Source organism: Lasioglossum baleicum, chromosome 19 (assembly GCF_051020765.1).
Source record: "Lasioglossum baleicum chromosome 19, iyLasBale1, whole genome shotgun sequence".
NCBI classification, from domain to species: Eukaryota; Metazoa; Arthropoda; class Insecta; order Hymenoptera; family Halictidae; genus Lasioglossum; species Lasioglossum baleicum.
This window is the reverse complement of record NC_134947.1, coordinates 5031216-5057768: the sequence shown is the minus strand read 5'-3', so window position 1 is coordinate 5057768 and position 26553 is coordinate 5031216. Positions and strand designations below refer to the sequence as shown.

General features: G+C 42.2%; 1 protein-coding gene across 1 annotated transcript in view; it reads right to left on the bottom strand.

Moving 5' to 3' along the window:
* The window catches only part of LOC143218485 (uncharacterized), a 190764-nt gene that overhangs the window by 51363 nt on the left and 112848 nt on the right, over window positions 1–26553 (bottom strand). Inside the window, exon 4 of the mRNA XM_076443685.1 lies at window positions 20398–20531. Within this exon, the coding sequence (XP_076299800.1) occupies window positions 20398–20531 (134 nt within the window). The remainder of the gene's footprint in view (window positions 1–20397; window positions 20532–26553) is intronic.

The window sequence follows — 26553 nt, the reverse complement described above, 5'->3', positions numbered from 1 at the left end:
GGGGCCCCGGTTGGCTTGATCCGCCACTGAGTTCAAATAAAAACCAAGAAATGTATTCGTAATTCTCTAACATATTTCAACTTGACAACGTTAGCGTTAATTAAGACGCTTAATGGGTTAAGACCAAAATCGATAGACCAAATAGAAAATACAAAGAAGCATTTCAAAATACCAATACATTGTTTTCGACCTCGGAAAATTGCTGGAGGCGAGAAACGTTTCTACTAGAGATTACTCATTTTTTAAAAACGAATTCAACTTCTCAATACATTTTACATTATCTGTATTTCGCGAGGCAAGATTTGCAAGCCACAATATTATTAAAAAATCCCTTATTAAACAAACTCCGAAGACAACTTTCGGATAGAATCGAGCAGGAGGGTTCTGTGTACGACACCACGATTTTTGCATCTGGCCCAGTATTTTCCATGAATAAAATCCCGCTGTGGCAAAACGAACGCGAGGACTTAAAAAATGAGCTGACAGAATCGTAATAACGTACGAGATTACTACAACAAAAGCTAAAAAGATCGCGGGGGCGACGAGGTGGTGGGACGAAGCAGCGCCGGGGCTCCGTGAAAAGAAGAAAAAGAGGAGAAATAGGAGTATAACCTGGGTTGAGGAACGAAGACGCGAGAAAATCGCCGTGGGGACTATAGTAGAACGAGGTTGTTTCGGGAGCCGAGGCAGAAGCAGGTAATGCTCGAGATGAGGGAAAGGTCCGAATGCTTGTCTCACCCGGTTTTAGAGGACCTTGCCGGAGAAACAATGGGGATCCATCTGCATCCATGGGCTTCCATTCCATCACGTGCTACGAGTCCTCCGGTAATTTGACGCTGAGTGATCGTGCTTGTCCATCGACAATTTGGTAAGTGCCTACCCTAGCCCCTCCTGCACACTCCCTGTCCCGGCTCTTTCTTCTCCTTTCGCTAGCACCCGTTCGAGTTGTGTTCGTATTTCTGTCGATCGAGCTGTCTATAATAGCAGTCGTCGTCGTCGTCGTCGTCGTCGTCGTCAACCGCCACTGTAAAGCCCGCCGAGCAAAAAACGGGACGGTGATTGCAGGCGCACGCCGATTTTCCTCCATATTATTGGCCAATAACCCCACGCTGCCCGCGGTATTGGTAAACGCGCAAATATATAGACCTGCACGCCCTTATGTGGCCTATACGGGGTGTTCCGTTATTAACTGGCTCGCACGCATTCCGTTTTTACGGCTGTTACGAGCCGAGGAACCTGTTACGAGTTTGTTCGTGTCAACGGGATTGTCGTGGACTAGCCGGTGCCTGTTTCATTACCGGGTCGCCACTAGGTTAGGAAAGGGTTGTCGTGGACCAGCCGATGTCTGTTTCACCACCGGGTCGCCACTAGGTTAGGAAAGAAAGAGGATGTCGTGGACTAACCGATGTCTGTTTCACCACCGGGTCGCCACTAGATGGAAAGTTGTGAACTAGCCGATGTCTGTTCCACCACCGGGTCGCCACTAGATGGACGTAACACTTTTTTCTCAGTGGTTCTCACCATATTTCCGTCTGTTTTATTACTTCTTAATGACCTGCATTTCTGGCCGGAAGACCCTGTCGCATGGCGATGGTTGCACACCCTCAGTTGGCTGTTGTTGTATGTTTGTGCTTAAACAAATTCACTTGTCCGCCGGGGCGTTCTACTCAAAGGACTAGAAGGACACAGGAGGCCAAAGCGAGACACCCTGTGCATTGTATAAGCAGAGGGAGACAGACGCTAACTGCATACTGCGAGGCGTCATGATACAGGTAGTAACGTAGGGATGGAGGGGCGAGGGAGCGGGGGAGTAGCGGCAGTGGTAGAAGTACACGTCAAATGAAACGGTCTTTCCCTATCCCTGTAGTGTCTGTGCATCCGTAACCGAGGCAGCGCGTCGACGCGAATTAAACTTAACCACAATTAGCAGGCCCGTTGCTTCGTTTAGCTGCATATAACCGCGTGTAAATTGTAATAGCTACCCGACGCCGCCTACCAACACGCTTAACCCCTCCCCCCGGTCGCCAGGTCGGCGAAACCATGGGGTAGAGATAGGTGTGCAGGCGGTGGCACGGGGTCGTGGCTGACGCATGAGATCGTGTGTCCGATCGCGAATGTTGAATACGAGATCAGGTGATTGCGATTCCATCGATCCGCAAGGTTACTGGAGCTTAATCACGGGAGAAAGCCGAGCTACGAAGCCAGGCGTACAGTGACGTAAAGGGCTCGATCAGTCGGATTATCCGCACCCTAAAGCAGGTTTTCCGTGCGACAGCAGCCCCGTAAACACTAACCCCGCTCGATTTAAATGTCTACAATGCGATATTCTCGATCCTTTCCGTTTAAAGCCTTGATTTAATGTTTCTAATAGACTCTTCTAACAGAAACTTCGATCGCGAACCGGAGATGGACAGTAATCGATGATTTGGCGATGATAAAAATTGCTTTTTATCATATTTTATCGCTTACAACGATCACAAAATGAGGGTAAACTTTACTTTACCGGACTCAAAATTTTAGTACATTTCTCCTACGGATTATGATATATTTGGTATGTAATCCAGTAGATTTGTACCCGGCGCGGATGCAGATCAAAGTTTCGAATCTCTAGGATCAATAGTTGAGGAGATATGGTCGCTTAAAGTTCAGCATATTTACGGTTTGTGGCGACGCCCTAACCTGTCAAAAATGCTCAACTTTAAGCGACCGTATCTACTTAACTATCGATCCTAGAGGTTCGAAACTTGTAGAGGTTCAAATCTACTGGATAACATACCAAATGCATCATAATTCGCAGGTGAAAGGTACTAATTTTCAGTCCGGTAAAGTAAAGCTTACCCAATCAAAGTTATAACGTCTACTGGAGAGACAAGAAGAGAGGCACAACAATCTGAGGTGATCGTTAAAACAATTGTTAAATCATTTTTGGAGAATTGGTTTCAGCAGGTTTTACGTGCCGCGAAAACTGCAAACGAACTCTGACGAGTTTTACGGATTACAAAAAGAAAAGCGTCGAAGCGTTCCGACAGTGCAGTGTTCCGCGCATTCGGTGCGTTTGATGAAATTATCCCTTAAACGGTTCGATGGTAAATATTGGTTCATGGAACGACGCTTGACTGATATTTATTGAGCCCATTCGTTTCCCCGGATTTCGTTTTTCCTTTGCCACATTGATTGATTGGACTGAGAGCCGACGCGTGCTAGCGTTCCGGGAATAATAGTGTATCGTATTAGAGAGGGAACTGGACCGGTTCACTGCGAGACCAAATTTATAGGTCTTTGTAGGGAGAGTAAAAGTTGGCACGTGTCGGTCGACTCGAAGAATTGCGAACCTACATTTTTCCACCCATAGACATCGCCATCTATCACTATTTTTTGATTGGACATAGACAGAGTTCTCCAAACACCGGGACACGAAAGGTTTCTTTGAAATATGGGCGATCTAGCTAATGCATCGATCCGCAGTCTACCAATAACAATCCAAATATTGATCGTGTCTGTGAATCGTGATGATCAGTGTTCGGGCCATGATCTTCTGATTGAAAAATATTTTCTCATTCTATTTCTTACATTCAATTTCGAAAAATGATTTCACCGTGTTCGAATAGATAGCTCTTAATGGATTGTCCACAGTGTTGTTAGCGAACTAGCTGGGCAGATGCCCGGGGCCTCAAAGCAAAAGGAGCCCGAACTCAAACCAAGATCCAACATCTAAATTCTACGTTTTCCCGCGGGGGCCCCGAAATTCTACTTTGCCCAAGGCCCCAACAGAACAGAACGTAGAGAAGGACAGCATGACAGTGGAGTGGGTAGGCACTGGACAGTGATCGCGTACCCGATCGCGGACAGTAAACGCGACTTTACTGTAGCTATAACGCGCTACTGCGAACCAGTTGTCGTGCAACGTATCGAAACCATTTTTCTCAACACCGCCATCTTGCTCGCCGCTCTCTCTCTTTCCCTCTCGGCTATTAATAACAGACGCGCGACACATCGATTTTCAAACAGTTTTCATTTACGCGACGTTAAGGCTGCATACTGCGTAGATCACAGCTCAGCGCGGTCCCGGGTATCTAATTTCCGTTCTACATTCACGGCCGGCGGTAATAATTTTCACCAAATATCTGTGTTGCGCGAAATGTCCAGCGGTTTGCGGAGATTCGCAAAACAACAGTTGCACATCGCTGCGTGATACCCCAGCCTGTGCAGCGTACACGTAAATATGCGATGTTGATTGTCCGCATTCATCATTAAATGCTACAGCATTATGTGCGTCAGAGATGTGTGGAATTAAATTTATGTTTGGTCGACTACTGTATGGAGCCTGATCTTCGGAAACGATTTTCTCTGCTGCGAGTTCACAGTCTCAAGGGATTTTGCGGGAATTCCTTCCGATACGTGAAATATGCCTGCTGTGTTTCACATTAAATTCACGCATGCGAATCGTATCTCCATTCGCTAGACAACATATCAGTCGTTTAACGCATCAGTCGTTTAACGATTTACTTATTCGCGACGGCTGAGTTTCGAAGGCTGAAGATTTCATGGCTGACGCGCAATAACATGCGCAGACCAAGTACCTTCTTATTTGGGCCCAAGTATACTTTGGGCCCTCATATTATCAGATGTAAACATAATCTCGTTAAAATCATGACCAGAGCGCGCTGCATCTAACCTTCCCCTTTAGAATAAGCCTTCACCCAGCCCAAAATTTGCTCAAATAAGGACAAAAAACGTCAAGGCGCAGACCCATTTTTTCGACCCAACGTCAAGTAAGATTCTAGTTCCTTTCTAGTTACAATCTGAAGGTATCCCAGCCCCTTAACGCAAGAACGGTGTAACCATAGACACAGGTTTCCACGAGAATCAATGAAATCTGCATTTTATTGACTGATCGTGCCGCAATAATCCCAGCCACAGTTCGGACGCAGATTGTTCATAGCCTAATCGTAAATCAGTCATGCGTTTACATTATGTCATACTTCCTATGAAGTTGTTGCATACAGGTAGTTAGTGTTTATCACGCAGATCGTATCGTAAATCCTGACAATTTCCGAACTGCGTTATCAGAACTGTCGGCAAGGTATGATGCGATAATTAGATTACAGCTATATATAGTATATATACATATAGGTAAGTGTGTTTACATTTTCATAGACTATTCAGAATATGATCGTGTGCGTGCCTCGAATGTCCCTTTAAATTTCGTTTGCTCGAGGCACGCACACGATCATGCTTTGTCTCATCGACACAGACGTGTGGACTGTAATTAGTAGGCTTTTGTCTATACGTGTAATTCGACACAATCAAATTTTGCAAAAACTTCAACAGCTAATATATCAATTTGTTTGCGGCATACGGTTCTTTCTTTTTTCTGGAAAAAACTTCGACAACAATTTTCTTTGTTATAAACAATTTTGCGGCAAGTTTCTCTTACAAATGTCCACCGATCCAGAGGTGTAGATTCACCCCTACGACGGATGACCATTACTTTTTACACACCCTGCACATGTATGCGTCACAGTTACGAAAATTCAGCGCGTCCTATTCGCTCCACGGTTATTTCATTAATTCCGTGTTTGTAAGACGTAATCGAAGGTACTTGAAAATAAAGCAGCGGGGCTGACACAATGACTTTAGGGTGGATTTATAGTGGAGCAGCGAGGTGAGCTGTGGCGGTGAAAAAAGAAACAAAATACAGGGTGCGCCATTTGTAGGTACCATATGTTAAATGCTTATAAAATAGGTTTGTTTATTTACTTTGGTTTATACCAATACAAAAAATTCATTTTTTAAATACAACGTCGGGCAAGTAATCACCTTTATGAACGACGCAAAAAAATGCTCGTTTTTGGGCATTTCCCATAACTTTTTGCAACGTTTCGGGCATTATTTCCGTTATTTCCTTACGGATTGCATCTTTCAGCTCCTGGAGGGACCGCGGCGCGCCAACATAAACTTTTGACTTTAAATATCCCCACAGAAAAAAGTCTGGAGCAGTCTGGAGGCGTCAAATCCGGCGAACGTGGAGGCCAATTGTAATCGCCATTTTTCGAGATTAAGCGATTCGGGAACAATCTTCTGAGGAGAGTCATTGTGCTGGTGTTAAGTTATTCATGGTGAATAATGGTATGAAATGAGCTGTCAAATACGCTAGAATATTCTCCGGAATGTTTACGAATAGCAATTGTTTTAGCGTTTAACATATGGTACCTACAGACGGCGCATCCTGTACATATGTACTTTTTCATTAGTATGTGTCGAAATGTTGTCACGAATGTTGCTTTCTTTTCACCGCGCCGCTATCATCGATGCTCGCAGCTCCACTATAAATCCACCCTTAGTATTTTCCGCTTAATTCCAATAGAAAATGTAATCGGCGTTACTGGAACAGCAATATCATTTAATATCGAGAAGTTACCGTATCGTGATCGCGGCGACACGCTTGACTTTCAGGAGCCGCGCGCGAGGACTGATCAGTAGCGGATTGAAGAACAGAATCAAAGGGGTCGGTTCTTGATTGGAGCCCGCCCACCTTCTGTGTCCGAATGACAGAACGGGCTGGCAAACAACGTGATTACATTGTCTGTGCCGAGGCACGTTGAAATTCGGTGTTCCGACGTGTGTACGCACACACGCATCCCGAATAGAGATAGGGTGCCATGGAAAACCGGTGCCGTGTTTCCGGGATGATCGATCGTGTCGTGTGACAGCTCCGTCCGATGAAGATGTCCAGTCGATAGGTCAAGGGCCATGGCGACCCTGTTGTCGGAGGGTCCAGGGTCACGGGTGGAAAGCTTTATTATCTTGATCGGGTGCGTCGGAGTCTTTGCCACGGTGCGTTGTGCACGGGACCTGTATACGTATCGTACATACAACGATATTGGTCAGGGTGGTGCGGCGCGCAACGATACACACGCTGATACACACACACATATACACATCCGTAGGAGCGTTGACGGTCTGGTGGATGTTGGCGAGGCGAGGCGAGGGTTCGGGCGGGTGTTATCCGAGGAGGACATCTCAAGTTTCAGCGGAGAACAAACGGCACGCCGTGTACGCGTCTACTGACGACCCTACAGAGATTGCGAGACCGTTCTTGAGACTTAATGAATGAGACTCGGTAAGAAGGAGACACGAAGTGTGTGGCTAGAAGGAGACGAAGAGAAACTGGAAGAGGAAGCGAAACAGGCCTCGAGAGCTTGGGCGAGGGGTGAAAGGGAAGAGTTGATGAGTTAGTTTGGGTAGGTGGTTAAGGCCAGGTCGTTACCCGATTTCTCCCTTCGTCGTCGTCCGCGCGCGCGGTACAAAGTTCCTCTCCTCGAGGATTCGATGACACCGCAAAGAGGCGTACGTAACTGGTTGCATTCTATCCTCTCTCTCTTCGTGGTCGCCGGCCGTGAAGGAAGGAAGGAAGGAAGGAAGGAAAGTGGAGGAGAACCGGAGGGAAAAGAAAAATCAGAAGAAAAGGGAAGGGCAAGCTTGGGAGAGAAGACGAAGAAACTGCTCCGTCGACCTCGATTTTTCCTGCTAAGGATGCCTTTCCACTCCGTCAGCTTCGCCCATAAAGTCATGACGAGCTCAGCGTCGGATTAGCCTCGACACCCTTTTCTGTCCTACCGGCGCGGCGTTGCTCTGCAATTTGTATCGCGGGGGCGAAGGAACGCTGGATGGGAGCACTGTCAGGGTTTTAATCTGCATTGGATTATACCCTCAAAAGACGATGCATTTCATTATGTCGAAGCTATGCGGGAAAAGTGGGCCGTTGTTTCTACACGACGACGGCATTGCACGAGCATACGCGCGCGCACACGACGGCCGAGGAAGATCCGGGGAAGAGGTCCGTCCACCCTTCTCTGCGTTATCGTTTTAGACAACCGTCTATTTACCACGAAGAACGAAAGTACCGTCGAAAAATGCTATAATCTCGGCCATTCCCTCAACACACGGCTCCACCGTGAATCACCAGGATTCATTTCGACGTTTGTTACCCAACCACCGCACCCCCACCCGCTATTCACCCTTACCCGCGCGTCTTCTTTCATTTCGGCTCGTTTTCGCGGCGCGGCGGAGCGACCGGTCATAGCAATCCTGGCGATCCCATTCTGATCGATAAACAATTGAAAGGCAAACCCGGCGAGCCGGTGCCGCGCGTGCGAGAACCGTTTTCAGCGAATTTAGCTGACGTACCACCGCCGTGCCGGTGAAATTGTTGCGCAGGAAAACTTCCAATGTTATGTAAGAGAAGTCAATGTGACCTTTACGATATCTTGGGAGAGAATCAAAATAGGAAAACTAATTATTACGTTGTTCATTGAAAAACAACTCTGTGTACTCTGGATTTAACGAAAATGTCTTGATCGTTTCGTCCTGTACAAGACTCGCGTGATTAATCTAAATTGAATCGGATCAACGGAAGAACTGACGATGCAGCTATTGTGCCTGCAGGTGATAAACACGTGCTTGCGGGTTCGTCGAAGCCGACACGGCCGAATCGGATCATTATTGTACTCCGGGCAGTTGCCCGCGTCCCGTCGGATGTTCATTTTCCTCATTATCTCCATAGTTTTGTACAATTACCTGTATACGTCCCCGCCAAACTATCATTTGTCACGGATTTCGCGCTTCTCGGTCGATGTACCATCCGAAATGACGAACCGCGAGCACACGTGAAAAACGCGAGCCAGACAAACGGTTTTTACAAACGATTCCAATCTGAATACGAGTTGGAATATTCATCGAAGTGAAAAGCAGCATCGTATGGAAGTTTTTTATAGGAACGTATTTAATTAAAAGTATGTTCGGTCTCGCTTGTTGGAGTGCAAATTTGTTTTGTCGTTGCTCTGTACATGGGAATTGTGTTTTTATCAAAATTTAGTACCTTTCTCCTACGAATTATGATGTATTTGTTATGTAAATGCAGTTTCGATCCCCTAGGATCAATAGTTGAGGAGATATGGTCGCTTAAAGTTGAGCATTTTTGACAGATAAGGGCGCTGTCAAAAATGCTCAACTTTAAGCGACCATATCTCCGCAACTATTGATCCTAGAGAATCGAGACTTCGTTTACTGGATTACGTACCAAATACATCATAATTCGTTTACTGATATTTTTCATGAAAAGTTATTCCAATGGATGTACCCGATGGCAAAACACAGCGATTGCAGCCCAACGATTGTAACACCGATCGCCATAAAAGCCACGCGAAATCCGGACAAGTTTCTTGACGTAGATTAGTGTTAAAATTTCTTTCCACCCCACAAATAATGTGCAACAGAATGGCTTCTTGTTCGTCGCTTATCGGCGAGGCGAGAGCAACTATTCAACCATTCTTGCGAGCGGTAGAAAACGAGTCGATCTTGGGCGCTTTCATCGATATGCCCTGAAGAAGTAGAAAAGTCTAAGTACAAACTGCGATCTGGGTTAATATCACTTTCTATTACGCGTTCTCGAGGATATTACCGTTTCGGCCAGCGAGTACTTGGCCCATTTCGCCAGTTCGTAAGAACAATACGATCGAACGATTCATCCGAATGCGAGTGTCGTTTGTGGGTCGCTGACGTTCCTCTACACTCTACACAATATGAAACCGAATTCCTTCCATCTAATTTGATCCGGATTATACTTATAGTAAAAGCCACTTTTGTTCGAGTATTATGCGATTTTATCGCGAGACTTTCCTCGTGCTCTACGAGCACGCCGCTTTAATCTTCGCGTCGCACAGTGGTCGCAATCGACGAATTAGCTGTGTTCATTCGATAAAAAATCAACTTTCTTGTATCGACATTTTTCAAGTGTGCATCACTTTTAAATGAAAACGATGAAATCAATCGAGTTTTTAAAGAAATTGTGCATTTCATAAGGACAAATTCTTCACCATGGAGGTTCTATAGCTTTCTTAGGCAGATATAAAGGCTGCTCTTTACTTTATGCCTTTCTCCTACGAGGATAAATGAAATATGTTGTAGTCCATGAGAAATTAGGGGGGGTTTAAGTCATCATTTTGCCGGTTTCGTATTAATGGCAGTCCTTCAAAGTTTTCAATTTTTGCAAATTTCGGCGAAAACGGGCCTCGTTCACGAATTTTTATCTCGGGAACTGTTTGTCCGATTGAGCTACGTTTTTTTTTTTGTTTTATTCGGGAAGGATTGGGCTATTACAAAATAATTTTTTCAACCTCGAAAATCAACTTTATAATGTCGAAAGATGGATACAATTTGTTGAAACAAAAATTGAAAACTTTGAAGGCCTGTCATTTCGAAAAAAAATTCGAAACCGGCAAAATGATGTGACTTAAACCCTCCCCCCCTAATTTCTCATGGACTACAACATATTTCATTTAGAACAAAATCGACGATGGTGCCTGAAAAAAAGTGATCGATTTGGCATGGAATGATCCCAATGCTGAATCTAACATCGTTAACCATTAATTTCGCTGTCAAATGAAAACATATTATTTATTACCCATTTTATTAATTTCATTAATTAATATTAACGCAACACACGACCCGTGAAACGCAAATCTAAATAACGAAAGCGATTTCTCGCGCCACTGTTATTTCATGTTTCTTATCGGCCGGGAGTAAATGGAACGAGAAGGGAAAAATGGCACGGTCCTCAAGAGTCGATTTCATCTCCTTAGAACGAATTTGCGCGACAAAAGAAAATAATGCACGAGATATTATTCATCAAGCCGGCGCGCAGCGAGGCGAGGCGAGGCGGTTTTCGCGGGTCCGGTTAAAATTTCGTAATTTCTTCAATGCCACCGCCCCGGGGAAAGTTTTCTCGGTTGGAAAAACCGGCGCGGTCATTTCCTCGCGAATTCCCAGGACTGCTGCCTTTATACTTTATAATGTCCGCCCATAGTTCACGAGGCTAAGAACAACAAAGGCCCCGGAGGCTCACCTGCGAGCCAGCGGAAGAAAATACACGGGTGAAAAAGGTTTACCTGGGACGACGCGAGTGCACACGGACATCGGTCCTCGGTGCCTTCAGGTGGCAACTTAGGATCCAATAAACCTTTCACCCAGACGGCCTTGCGTGCAGCTGCTACCCCGATCATTCTTCTTGCGAGTTGTGCATTTGATGTGCGAAAGTTATCTCGGGCCATAAGTCAATTAATTTAATCCCGCCCGCATAGTGTTTTATAGAGCACCGGGAACCGAATTAGACTGAGAAAATTTTATTCGTCCATAGCGAATACAATATTTAACGGGGTATTCTAGTATTCGAGGCACTAATTTTTAGGAATTATTTTCCGGAAAACTATTGAACTTTTTGATTTTTGAGGGAGTCTTTTCCAACAGACGACGCTCGCGCGTGAACACACCGCTAGACCACGTATACGTACGCGAGGATTGCAAGGATCAGGGATTCCACTTCTGATTTCTCGATAATGCAAAGACGGGGTTTTCTAGTAGTTAAAATCGCTGGATGAAAGATCAATCTAGGGCGCTGTTTGCCTCGAAAGTCCTTCTTTTAGGTTTCCGAGCAATGGTTTTGCAATATTCGGCTGCATGTTGACCGTCGGAGAGGCTAGACGAAATCTGTGTCAAAGTCAAAGAACTTTCGATAGAAATGAGATAGAGCGATGAAATTTTTTTTAAATGAAAGCTGAAACTTTGCAGAATATGGGATAATTGTGGAGATTGTGGTACGAACGTTTTTTAACCTTGAAAGAATTCGTTGAACTTGCACAATTTCAAGAAAACTGTGGTCTTTCCAATACCAAGCGCGGAAAAAATTTTTTTTAACGTGCGACACATCATTTCCCGTAGTTTTTCTTCACGCTGGCCGAGAGTCGAGCTTTCATTGACGGACTGCACGAGTCCGTGTCGAATTGTGGCGACAGTAATCCCGGAAGCGGCGTAAGTCGCAGTAAAATATATTCGTGTTTTCTAGTCTAGCTTTCTAGTTAACGATGCATCTGGCATAATCTACTTAAAGAGTAAAGCCCGCGGCATGTCGCGGCGATGTTTCGCCTTCGCGGTATTCGACATTGTCACGTGACACGTATGAATACAAAATATTTCGTATGAATACGAAATAAATCTCGTCCGAACAACAGATCCCCGTCCACGTTATTGAGAAATATACGTGCCGCAGTGAAACGAGGGCTCTAGATAGAGCGCCTGATTACAAATTCGTCATACGGTGGGTTGAAAATGTATTTGAACGCGAAATATCCGATTTGCGAAAAATCGTCGATACTTAAACTCGGATAATTCCCTTTAAAAAAATAGCATGTACAACAATAAATCCGATCCGAGTTGGAAAAGATTGAACTTTTCGCAGCAGCCTCAAATTCTAACTAAACCATACATTTCAGATTTTGTCTACATCTACAAAACATTCGTACCATTCTATCTGTTGATATATTATTGTTACAACAACAAGATGGTTGCATCGTTCGTGTTATTATAAAAATCGCAGTACGAACAATGTTAGTAGGAAACGAGAGACAAAGTGCGCCTTGCGAGATGTACGTGTTGTGTTTACGGCCTTTAATAAAGGTTGCACGTGAGCGATTCAGCGACGCCATGTTAAATGGCGGCTATCTGAAACCTTTGATAGACCCTTATCGTCGGACCGCGGTACAAGATGACAAAATGACGTATTCCCCGTGCGACGGTAAACGCGCATTTTTACAGAACCGTAAAACCAGCTTCGAAGTAGGTTCACCAGACCGCCAGGTCTAGAAGGAACGTAACAGCCATAACGTTTCCTATATCAAGGTGTTACGAGAGGCCATCCGCGTATGTTTATCAGAAATGACAGAAGCCATAAGGCAAACGCCGCACCCGGCTCCAGGCTTCTCGTCAAACGTTCACAATGGACGGACCCGGTCTCCTCGATTTTTATTCCTCCTTCTTTTTTCCAGCGACCAAAAGTTACAGTTATTCTAAAATTTTCCACGATAAAAATCATTAATAGAAAGTTGATTATTATTGAAATTTCAGATAATTTTTATACTTTTTGGTTACAGCTAGCGTTTATTCGTGTCCGAAAAAATTGGATCCTCTTCGATAACTGTTATCGATGAAGAAGAAAAACAGTTTCCATATTTTTCTATGTAAAAATATTTTTCATTATTAATGTCAGTATTTTTCGGATATTCGTAATTACAGGTTCTGAAATTTTCATTTTTTGCGCTACCGGTAGTTTCGACGCATCTGTTATTGACTTTGAATAAATAGTTAATCATTTGCGCGGCGGGTGGACTCGTTACAAACTGTAAAACCGTGAAAACGGAAAGTATGACTAAAAGTAATAATTTGTCACGCGGCACACGCGGAAGTTTCGTCATTAAAAGTTATGTTTGCCACAGCTAATGATAATTTCACGTAAAAGCGCAAGCAAATACTCGACAGCGAAATATTGCCGAGATTTAAATTTAGTTGTGAATCATTAATTCTGCAAGATTAAGATCACGTTGCGGAAACCGTGTTTGTCATCCCGAAAAATCGGTAAAAAATGCATATTCCCCGTAGAAATTTTAGAGACAGCAGTTTCATGAAAATTCAATGGTCAAATATTGCTGAAAGCAATGTTCTTGATCTTGTTGAAGGTTTTCGATATAAAGTGCAACGTAGTTGATCAAATAAAAAGATTGGTGAATCTTTTGTTGCGTTTTTTCGAAGTCGGTTTAATTCTTTTTTGTAGAATTCTTTTATTTCACACTTTTTTAGTGGAACGAGCAGAATTTGTAGAACACAAAAAATTGGTGCAAAAGTGGTGTCTCTCCGTCTTTAATCATTGTTTAAACATGTTTAAACAATCATAATGTATTACTATTGCACATCACTGTATTCGGGAAAGTCTACAGAATCTTTTGCTGCAAAGAACAATTCAATATCTTTTATAATAACATCACAATATTTGTTTAAAAACATGTTTTTCCCAAAAGCCATGTTCCTCAACAACTGTGCGTATAGGAGAAAAATTAAGGACAGATTCGAAATCAGCGCAGAAAACTCCATAAGTATGCGATTATAGTGGAGCAGTGTGGTGAACAAAAACGAGTAGTAACGAGGAACAAAGAAAATACATGTGTACTTTTTCTTTAGCATGTGTCGAAATGTTGTCACGAATGTTGGTTTGTTTTCACCGCGCCGCTATCATCGATGCTCGCCGCTCCGCTATAACTGCACCCTAATAAGGACCCAACAGTAACTAGGGAACATAAAAAAAGTTGAAATTTGTTGGACAGTGATATCGTTGAGCAGTGTTACGACGCAACAACCTCTTCCGGAATAATGATTCAGCTCGGTCGCTAAAACGCCAGTTAATAAAGCGGTAGTTCTGTAAATATATCTGGCGTGCAAATTAGTATCTGCTCTCGGGGTGGCGGCGAGTACATATATAGGTATATATATTTGGTTCGTTGGAACTTCACCACGGCCGAGCGTCATTTGCGAAATTACTTATTTCTTGTTCCGACGAAAATGCTCCGTACAAATTCGGCGGATATCCCGAGACGGCGCGGCGCGGCGTTAAACGTAAGAAACTAACAAACCGAAGCTGCCGTCGGCCCAGCCTCTCTCGCCACTCCTTATAAGACAGGGTTTCTTTGGGGCCGCGTGTGTACGCGTACTACTAATTTTCTCCGGCTCGTCTGGTGAAGAACCAAGCTCTCCCCCCATAACCGTACATTCCGAGTGGTTTTTTTCCCGTGCCGCGAGTTAAAGGAAATAGCAAACCTCCCCCGCACACGTTTTTCTTTTGCACTCACGCTTATGAGCAAGTAATGCAATATGATAAAAGTGAGACGTCCCCTCGGGACGTGTATAGATTGCAGCGAGACCTTTCCTCGTGTATCTTCGCTTCGGGCTCTCTCTCTCTCTCTCTCTCCATTCGCGTTCGAAGATTCGAGGGACTACGAATGCAATTTCTGAGACGAGTTTGTCAAATTTCTCATGCTTTTTAATATTGTTACTCGTGCAGAGTCTAAGGAAAATACTTTGCAAGTAGGCGAGTTTCGTTGGTTTTATTACCACGCTTATATTAGCTTGCCGAGTTGTCGTGTTGTTGTATGCCTCAAATCTTGTAATCAAATTTTAAAGCACTTCTCGCTGAGCTAGAGACTTGAAACTTTAAACATAGCTCAGAACTGGATGACAATGCGATATTAAAACAACAAATATTTAAAAAAACTGTGCGTGTAGGAGAAAAAAATTTTAAAATTAACCGTCACACCTCGTCGCGCGACGCTCGGCAGTACGACATCGCGTTTAGCGATCCCCACTCCGCGCGCCAGCGCTCCCCACTCCACTACGCGTTCCCACTCCGACCCATTTCGCATCGAAGGAGCTCAGTCAGTGTGGTGTTCCGTTCATTCCGTTCCATTTCGGACAATTTCGGATTCCATCAAGAGACGTCGTCTCTCGGAGTCATCCCCTCATTCTATCTCGCGTATTTCCATACCTTGCGTTCATACTAGTACTTCTACAAAAAACCAACTATAATCTAGAAGAAATTCTTTTGACCAAGATACAGTTATACAGTTATTAATACATCTTTAATTATAATCATGTATATCTTGCGTTCCATTGAAAAAAGACTAAAAAGTAGAAAATAAAAAATATATGCAGAAACTTTTTAAAACCACGCGCTTATATTAAAATGCACTAGAAAGGAGAAAATAATTTTTTCAGACATTAGTGACTATAAAAAGAATATAGTTTATCGTTCCACGCTTTTATTTATAGCCACTGATGTCTAAAAAAAATTATTTTCTCCTTTTTAGTGCATTTTAACGTAAGCGTGGTATTTAAAAAGCTTTTTTTTTTTATGATACATTTTTTTATTATTCGGTAGGTTCGTTTGGAATTTTATCCGGAGAAAAATGTAGTGGTTAAAACTACGTAGGCGTGCGAACGTTTCCACACGCGGGTAAGTATAGCGTAGCTACGCTCGAGCCGTTTGCGAAATAGTGGAAAAAAAGTATTTCCGTATGTAAAAAAAAAAAAAAAACTAGAAGAGCGAAACTAAAATGACATTTTTCCGTGGGAAACTCGATCTCGGGACAAGTCGACGTGCAAGAACTTGTGTGTTTTGTTTTCTCGAATGCGAAAGGAATTACGAACAAATTTCATTCGAAATTCTCCACTCATTTTTTCACGCTGCTTTTCATCCCCCTTTCGAGTTGTACCAGTTTGGGAACACTGTGTATTGTATATACTCCGTGAAAGCTCTTTTCTGTTCGGGATCAGTTTTCCAATAGTTCAGCGTGCTCTTCCCTGTAGGGTCGACAAATATTTCCGGTAAGAATGCAATATATTCGAATGCACACGCGGAGGCAACAAGCTTTCGGAAAATATCAAACGGATCGAAGATGTTTAAACAAAATCCAGCGCGAACGAGCTGAACGCGATGAACTCGCTGGTTTTCCGTTTCTCCGTAGCATCGGTTTCTTCTATATGTTTTTAATCGATAAATGTTGCCGATAACGAAATTCGAACTGTTATTGTTTCGGAAAATAATAAATCACCCCCTATCGCAGCGTTTTCTAACTTGAATAACGACTCGAATTTTATACATCAATGTAAAATTTATCATTATCAATAGACTGCGTACCTTTATGCTTTTATAGAAAAATTGAGTAGATCAAATTGAAAATTGCAGGGAAATTTAAAAAATTGAAAATCTCAATATATGATTTCTCATCCATTAAAATTATTCAGGCAGGAAATAACATTCTGTTTGGTTTCTATTCCTTGCAATCGATACAGGCAATTTTTATTTTGCATAAAGATCCGCAGTCTAATTATCAATATAAAATTGTATTGATATTTCAGTTAATTTTTGTTAACAAGCTGTATTTTTCGAGAAACGTTTCGATGAAATAACGATGAAATAAAATATGTTTGTCGAGACAGGGCACACAACTGCGGAAAAATATTCTGAAATTTGAATTCGGAGATTTTCGATGTATAATATTTAAATTGCAATATCTCCTGAACTACTGACTTTTCGACATACATAGGTTAGTATTATCTCTTTCATAACAACAGTCCAGCTGCATCGATTGACGTATTAAAAAATACCTCATTCCGTTTAAAAAAAAAATGAAGTAGACCTTCATATGTCCTTTACGCGTCCACCTACAAAAAAGCTACTAACATCAGATGAATGCCCCCTCGAAACCAAGCAATTTCCATCAGATGCATTTCTTCCTAACACCGATTGCAGCCGAGTTATTCAAGTGACCTGTTTATAGTGCCCAACCCTGTATAATGTTGGCGCGGTATAATTGGCTCGAATACGTTTGCGCGTTAATATCGTTCGTCGAGTTGCTTATTTGTGTGTCGAGACGCGAGCGACGACATTTACGGAAATCGACGTTCGATGAAAATACCGTGCCGGCATTTGAACGCGTCGCCGATACAAAGTAAATTTTAAAAAAGAGTTTCCGTCGTTCACAATATTTGCCTCTTAGTGCAGAATAACTTTTTCCGCGGACGCTTTTTCCTACCGCCGAAATCAATTTTCACTGATAACATCGGGAACTCCTTCTCCCCGTGCATACATGCTCTACATATACGTATGTACATACATGTACGTGTACGTGGTACATATACATATACACCGGCGAAGTAATTGCACGATATACGAGGAGAATGTGGAAGTTATCGCAGTATGAAAGTTTGAGGAGCCGCTCTATAAAAGTTAAGGAGGTTAAGCAAAGAAGAGAACTTTTTCCTCTTGAAAAATCTTTCCGGGTGCACCATTCTATGACTCTGTGTATATTAGCCGCGGTGTCTTCCTTCGGGAAGAGAATTTGTTTCTCATCATTTTTAAAGTCCAGCTTCACCTGAATAATTATATCCGCTGACAGGATTTTCGTCTGACATTTCAGTCGCGATATTCCGCCGTTCTTTTTGTTTTTGTTTTCACCGACTTTTCGGTGGGATATACAGGATTTAAATTAAATTAGAAACCCGCAAAAATGTTGACTAATTCGTGGCCGAGCCGCATCGCGCCGGAACGGAAGCACGTTGCCGGTGGCAATGCATTATCTGTAATCCCCGGGGATGACAACACCGGATCACATTAGCCAATAAGGGTAAATACGATACACCGATGTACATACTGTTCTGGACGAAAAGATGGCATACGTTAAGAGAGATCCACACGATTTTTATTTATTCTCACGTTGATTCTCATCTATAACTGTTATGAGCGATCGAAATAAATTTATTGCATCGAATAACTGTTATGAGCGAACGAAATAAATTTATTGCATCGAATAACTGTTATGAGCGATCGAAATAAATTTATTGCATCGAATAACTGTTATGAGCGATCGAAATAAATTTATTGCATCGAATAACTGTTATGAGCGAACGAAATAAATTTATTGCATCGAATAACTGTTATGAGCGATCGAAATAAATTTATTGCATCGAATAACTGTTATGAGCGAACGAAATAAATTTATTGCATCGAATAACTGTTATGAGCGATCGAAATAAATTTATTGCATCGAATAACTGTTATGAGCGATCGAAATAAATTTATTGCATCGAATAACTGTTATGAGCGATCGAAATAAATTTATTGCATCGAATAACTGTTATGAGCGATCGAAATAAATTTATTGCATCGAATAACTGTTATGAGCGATCGAAATAAATTTATTGCATCGAATAACTGTTATGAGCGAACGAAATAAATTTATTGCATCGAATAACTGTTATGAGCGATCGAAATAAATTTATTGCATCGAATAACTGTTATGAGCGATCGAAATAAATTTATTGCATCGAATAACTGTTATGAGCGAACGAAATAAATTTATTGCATCGAATAACTGTTATGAGCGATCGAAATAAATTTATTGCATCGAATAACTGTTATGAGCGATCGAAATAAATTCATTGCATCGAATAACTGTTATGAGCAATCGAAATAAATTTATGGCATCGAATAACTGTTATGAGCGATCGAAATAAATTTATTGCATCGAATAACTGTTATGAGCGATCGAAATAAACTTCTTGAAATTCGCCCCCGGCGGAATGTTAATCGAGCATGGACAAAAAGACCTCTCTCCTTCAAGTTTCAGCCCCATATCTCATCTGTAAGGGTTATTGAAAAAAAAATCGAAAAACCAGTTTTTGTCCCATTTTCCCTATTTATTGACAATGAAAAATACTGAAAAAAATCTGGCACATTTCGGATACTAAGCCACATATTAGGTGTGATTTTCAGATTTTTCCGGTGCAAACTCTGATTGTAAAAAATGAAAAATTCGAAAAAAATCGAAAGAATGCAGATTTTATATAGAAATGTAAAAGGCACTACCACAGATTTAATTTAGCACTGAGATATATCTCATAGTATAGCGTTTATTTCATTGATGACTGTTATGAGCGATCAAAATTAATTTTTCTTATTGATTACTGTTATGAGCTATCGAGATCAATTTCTCTCATCGATAACTGTTATGAGCGATCAAATTAATTTTTCTTATTGATAACTGTTATGGCACAGCGGATCTTTATGCATTTATAGTAAAATTGAGTAGATGAAATTGAAAATAGTTGAATAATTTTAAAAATTGAAGAAGTTAGCACATGATTTCTCCTCAATTGAAATCATTAAAGGAAGAGAAATAACATTCTATTTGGTTTCTATCTCTTGCAATCGATGCAGACAATTTTTATTTTGTATAACGTTCCGCTGTCTAGTTATGAGTGATCGAAATAAATTTTTCTTCATCGATAACAGTTGTCGAAGAGGATCTAATTCTTTTGGACACTAATAACTGTTACTTGCAACCTAAAAGTATAAAAATCGATAATTTTCAATCATTCTTCATTCGTCCATTCATTTGTTGTAGATTATCTTAAATTTCAATATGAATCAACTTTCTATTAATGATTTTTATCGTAGAAAATTTTAGAATAACTGTTATTTTTCTTCCCTGATTAAAATTAATATATGACGGAAATTAACTTCACATTTAGAATCATATATTTGATTTTTCCGCGTTTATTAGAACGAATGTGTCAGTTGCGTTTGACGCGATCGTTTCTCGGAAAAATTGTTCGTTTAATTTATTATACGCGTCGAGCATTCGCGTACCGAAGCGACTTCTATCAAAGTAATTAAAATATACGGTTGTGTAATGATCGTTGCTAATCGCGTGGCAAACTCGGTTTGCAAGTTGCGTACTTACATCGCTCGTCGATTAAAGGGTTCCCATGTCTGTTTTGCCTCTTGGAGCCAAACAACCCCTATGCTCCGCGGAATTATCCGAGATGACAGAGATACCGAACTCTGTGGCGCGAAGAGTACGTCGCTTGTATACTAACACTTTTATGCGATTAATTTCACAGCTCCGTGTAACTACGTATTCGATAATGACACGTGGATTACAGGGTATCACTTACCGCCACGTTGTTCAGGGTGAATGAGAGATGAGCCGGCGGCGTCGAGGGCGGTAAGCTACAATTTGCCCTCAAAGTGTCTCCCTGGTCGTAACGTTCACGTTCCGATACGATGGTTGGCGCACCCCTGGGTAGATCTGCAATATAATAATTCCATGAACGTCTCTTATACTCGTCGACGGTGAATTATTCGCTCCGTACACCCTCAAACGGCACCGTCGCGTCTCCACGTAAACGAAGCTAGCCTGTTCAACTAACTTGTTAATAACTGAACAATCTCACGTCTGATATCAACTTCCTCTTTCTATCTGAAACAAATTTTAACAATCGGACGGCGAGACGCACGCTGCGCCAGATCGAAGAATTAGCTGTTCTACTTTGTAACAGAATCAACTTTCTCATATATATGTAGATGTTTATCGGAAACGATCGAATTAATGAGATTTCTTAAAAATGTTGATTAGAACAAGCATTTAAAAGACAACATGTTACGAATACAATTTTTCCACAGAAAAAATGACTTGCGTCTCGAATAGTATTCGTCTATACATCGAGAGTATATATTGTGTGGTAATGCAAGGACCGAAAACAGCTACTGCGAAGAACAATGAATCTGTGGGCCAGGGGATTAATGTTCTTTCGTCCAATAATTGTCGTTGCTTGTGTAAGCACGGCAACGATAATAGCTGCATTATGCACAGAATCGTGTGTGCCGAAACGCTTTGAATAAAGCTGAGTCCATAACAGAACTGTGATTACATAGATATTTGTTTCTACTTACATAGTAGAGTATATGTATACATGCTATACATATTCGTATGTATAACTGGAATATTGCTTCCCTTATACAAGATTGTGCAACAAAGCGTTATTCCACGAGGTTAGTTTAACAGCAGGAGTTTATTCTCGAGTTTGACAAGCCTTACTACTATTAATCGTCATTTAATAAACCCAATGACATTATTACGTTATATTCGTTTTTATAAGATCCATTTTTTGTCATTCGATGGTGCGAAGCGTAACAATTACGGTTCCTATCGTTGACGATGAACGTTTCGGGCGCAAGGAAGGACAGCCTATGGGAAAGAAAGAGACGCGGAGAGTCGCGCTGTCCTTCTCTACGTTCGGCTCGGCTGTTGAAGCTCAAAAAAATAGAGCTACCCCTCTACGATCGACGCAATTGAATCCACCTGAGGCTTTCGCATCGATAGAGACATTACTGTTCTTTTTTTATTGATTATTTTACGTCGCACTTAATCCTGTTGGGATTTTTTCGCGACGGGACCTACAGGTTTTATAAGGTGGGTTCCGAACCCCACCTTGGGAGAGAAATTACTGTTTTCGGTTAGAACATGGTTGTTCGCAGTATATAAAACAAGACCAAACACGATATAATTACTACTGTATTTAGTGGTTTAATTGTTGATGAACGTTTCGGACGCAAGGAAGGACAGCCTATGGGAAAGAAAGAGTCGCGCTGTCCTTCTCTACGTTCGGCTCGGCTGTTGAAGCTCAAAAAAATAGAGCTACCCCTCTACGATCGACGCAATTGAATCCACCTGAGGCTTTCGCATCGATAGAGACATTACTGTTCTTTTTTTATTGATTATTTTACGTCGCACTTGATCCTGTTGGGATTTTTTCGCGACGGGACCTACAGGTTTTATAAGGTGGGTTCCGAACCCCACCTTGGGAGAGACATTCCTGTTTTCGGTTAGAATATGGTTGTTCGCAGTATATAAAACAAGACCAAACACGATATAATTACTACTGTATTTAGTGGTTTAATTGTCGATGAACGTTTCGGACGCAAGGAAGGACAGCCTATGGGAAAGAAAGAGACGCGGAGAGTCGCGCTGTCCTTCTCTACGTTCGGCTCGGCTGTTGAAGCTCAAAAAAAATAGCTACCCCTCTACGATCGACGCAACTGAATCCACCCGAGGCTTTTGCATCGATAGAGACATTACTGTTCTTTTTTTATTGATTATTTTACGTCGCACTTAATCCTGTTGGGATTTTTTCGCGACGGGACCTACAGGTTTTATAAGGTGGGTTCCGAACCCCACCTTGGGAGAGACATTACTGTTTTCGGTTAGAATATGGTTGTCGCAGTATGTGTACATATAATAGTACCGGCAGAAAACGTCGGCAGACGTGTAAGGACATCAGCGCAGTCAAGTTGAAGCACCATTCATGAACGGAAGACGATAACATAACTGAAATTCGATTAGTCGTTCTATCGTTTTGGGAATCGCCGGTTTATCACCGAGTGGACGGGAGGATAAAATGGTTATTTCCCTCGGCTGGCTGTAATCGGCTCCAGTTTTCGGGTCTCGCGTTCATGTCAGATAAGCAAGAGAGAAAGCGACTGAGAGAGAAATGGGAGGAGCCAGCCGAGGATCTTTGCACGTCGCGGAGCCGTTCAATTGCAAAATTAAACGTGATAACAGCGGTTCTAATTTTAGCGCTCGTCGGCTCTCGGCACGCCGAAGTAACGCGTGATGATTCACGGAATGCCAATTACCGAACAGAAAATGTAACCGTGTTAATGCCACGATATTCGATATTCGCAAATTAATTGGAACTGGTTCCCCGTTTACCTGGTTCCGTGTCGTGACTACGATGACATTTTCGAGGAATTGGACATCGCGGGCATGTCATATCTGCCACGGCTCTTTGGTTGATCCCCCTCCCCCCCTCTAATCTCTGCGCAGGCTGCTTCAAAATTACTCGATCGAACTTTGCGTATTCGCGATTCGATGACGAGTAATCCGCTACATCGTAATTAGTAATTCGAACCTGACTGACCGCTCAGTGAAACCAGTGATTGACCTGAGACTGACCCTTGTCTGACCATTCACTGATTCTATCACGGATTTGCACGTTGCGCGTGGACGATCTTGATCGCTGGCCTGCGGATCTTCGCGCGAAACACAAAATCTTCTTTCTTTCTTTCTTTCTTCAATGATTTTAACCGCTTACTACACGCATATTTTCTTCTTCTTTCTTTCCAGATTTTACAAGCGAGTTTAGTACATCGTGTGAAAGTAGTCTAGAGGATAATGGACACTGCGTTGCAAAAGTGGAGGTCTCAAGCTTTAGAATGAGTCTAGGTTTGGGGTTGTAACATTTATTTTGAAAAAAGTATCACAATTTGAATATCGACAATTTTTCGAGAATCGGAAACATAGTGTTTGCATTGTTATAGTGTATAAATTAGATGTGATTATCGATCGTAATTTTGGTAATGAAATTGTGACGATCTCGGCGCACAGGTTCGATCGGTGATGAAACACAGCAATTTTGCAAATTAATTAGAAACTCTGCGTTTCGATGCTGATGTGGATCTTTTTCAACAGATAAATTTTTTACAATTTTTCCATGCTGGTAGACATTTTTACCAAAATCGTTTAATTTAGTTTAGAGTCTCTGCGTTTTGCAAATATTCGTTGTTTGCAAACTGATAAAACACGTTTGTCTAACAAGAGTCAACCACCGTAGTGATTTTTCCAATTTTCGTAGTCCTCTATCTCTGAATAGGAAATTGTATGCTTCGTACAAATAATGCACAAGCATAGAAACTGGTTTCGTTCGTATCGTGTCTGTGTTTCAGCAGAAAGCCAGCACACCGACGAGTCTCAATATGATCGAGCGATCGTCGTGGATAAAGCAACGAATGCTTCGGTTTCGAGATCGGACAGCGAGTTACATCGTTCTTATTTTTTAATTTTAGTTAGTTCTCGGCAAGTCGTTTCATTCCGATTGTACGTTTGCGGGGAAATGCGGCCAGCGCGCGCCGCGCTCACGTAGACGGTCCATTTCCATGGATTCCAAGGAAAATCGTTAGCCCCTATTTACGGAGAGAATTACGTTCTCGAATTGACAGTGTCCAATTACTCTATTCAAGCTAATGGAACCGGCATCGTGATGTTGACCAACTCTCGCTGAAACAAACGAAGGTCCGACGTGGTCATACGCGTGCTCGTTTCCGGCAAAACTGATTAAATTTCCGACGTTTCGCATTTACTTTCGATGACGCGCGTCTCCGGTTCGTTACAGTATTCGTCATGTATTGATTCGCTCCTATTTTTTTTCCACTTGTTAGGCGCGCGTTCATAAAAATACGAATATTAACACTCGAAAAACATCGACGAGCTGAGGAAAAAAAAAATGCGCTCTCGTGATTGCGATTCTGACGGGAATAAAAAATGTATCGATAGCAAAGTAAAATAAACAAAAGCGCGAGCGCGACTTTATCGCGGTAAAAGGTACAATATACGGGGCGATTCTACGTGTACGCGTATAATAATAAAAAAAAAAAAAAACGCGCTGGCAATGCGAGAGACACGCGTATTTTATGCAAGTCGACACGGAAGAAATTTGACCTAAATTTTTAGGGCGCTTAATAGAGTGCGACAGACTAATGTAAAGTAAGAATATATGCTGTCACGGGAGCGCTTATCTTAATATGAATTTACAAAGCAGCCGTCCGTGCATGTGGATTTACTATCCGGGAAATTTAATACGTCGGACACACTTCCACGTACGAAAGTGTTTTCATATTTATTCGGGTTTACTCGCGTCTCGCATCGTTTAATAAATATTCCCGCTTCCATAATACCGCCTTCTCGGGAAACACTCCTTAAAAATAATTCTTTGTCTTCGCATCTCCACCGATTAAAGCGACAGAAAACAAAAACATCTTCTAACGTGTCTGAACGTTGAAACTTGCAGCTCTTTCGAAAGAAAAAGCATGTAATTTTTTCACAAATTACAGTAAATCCTCGGGGAAGTTCGTTTGCATCGGTCGTAGAGGGATACTATTTTTTTTTTGAGCTTCAAAGTCCGAACTGAACGTAGAGAAGGACAAGAGCGAGACTCTCCGCGTCTCTTTCTTCCCCGTACGCTGTCCTTCCTTGCGCCCGAAACGTTCGGCGTCAATTAGACCACTAGATACAGTAGAAATTATATCGTGTTTTAATCAGAAAATTGCCACGAGGTGGTAGTTTTGTATACAGGTTAGGTCAATAACTATGTCCACCTAGAATATATCCGTTATTTGTAATAACATGGAAAAATGTCATTAACAAAATTTGCACGGTACAGAGGCGGCCATATTTTGACACAAACATTTTCTTCGTGGGTGGAGGCATAGAGGAGATTTCAAGGTCAATCTTCACCTACCAGAAGCCTATTAGGATTTTCAATGATTGCGCTGTACCAAAAGAAAGCACGGAAATTTCCTTTTACATTGGAATCTTCAATGAAAATATTAGATGACGTTATCGAGGGCGAGTTATTAGTTCACAATGAATATTGCTGTTGCTATTGAAGGTTCTATTACGAAAGTGTTTAGCCATGTACCATAGATTTTTCAAAATTATGCAATAATCACCGGTCGGTAATGTGTTAAGATGGTCCAGTTAGATGAACTACCCGGTATAATTTCGTTCGAAGCGATCCTAATAAACCGGGACACCCGATGCAGCATCGTATCCGCATATCAGCACAATGCCAGAGCCGAACGATTAATTTCCCGATGTAAAAATCCGGACAAATCCATTCGAATCGGCTAAACACCGTGATCAATTTTTCCGAAATGGCTGCGAGCGGTGCACAGTGGTGCTCATTTCTTTCGTTCGAATTGCAGGTGCGCGCTACCACCGACGAAAAACAACGCACAGCTCCGCACACAGGCCCGTGTTCCGCGTTAGCGCGGCCGGGTTTTTCCCGTTCGGTCCGCGACATTATCGCTTTGTCGCGGCGCGAGGGAACGACACACGTTCGCCCGTACGTTTCAGCTAATTTGCGTCACTTTCAAAGTGTTTTATTCGGACGAATTGGTCCGGTGTCGGTTCGCGCGGAATATTGTTCGATACGCGAACGACCCATGAATCCCGCGGTTTTAAATGGCCTATGGCTGACAGGGATTTCGACGGGCGCATCCTGTATCATTCGATCATCAATCTTGCAGTTCGCTTATCGGGGCTCGGTTTCGAAATTGCTTCGACGTCCACGCTCTGGCCAAGAACACAGGGCCAGCTGCACTGCGAATGCTCAAAAACCACGGAGAAAACCTGGATGGGATCGAGATCCGATCGCTTCTCGATTTTCCGCCTATCCAGACAAATTTTCGCAATTTTTCCCGGATTTTTACGC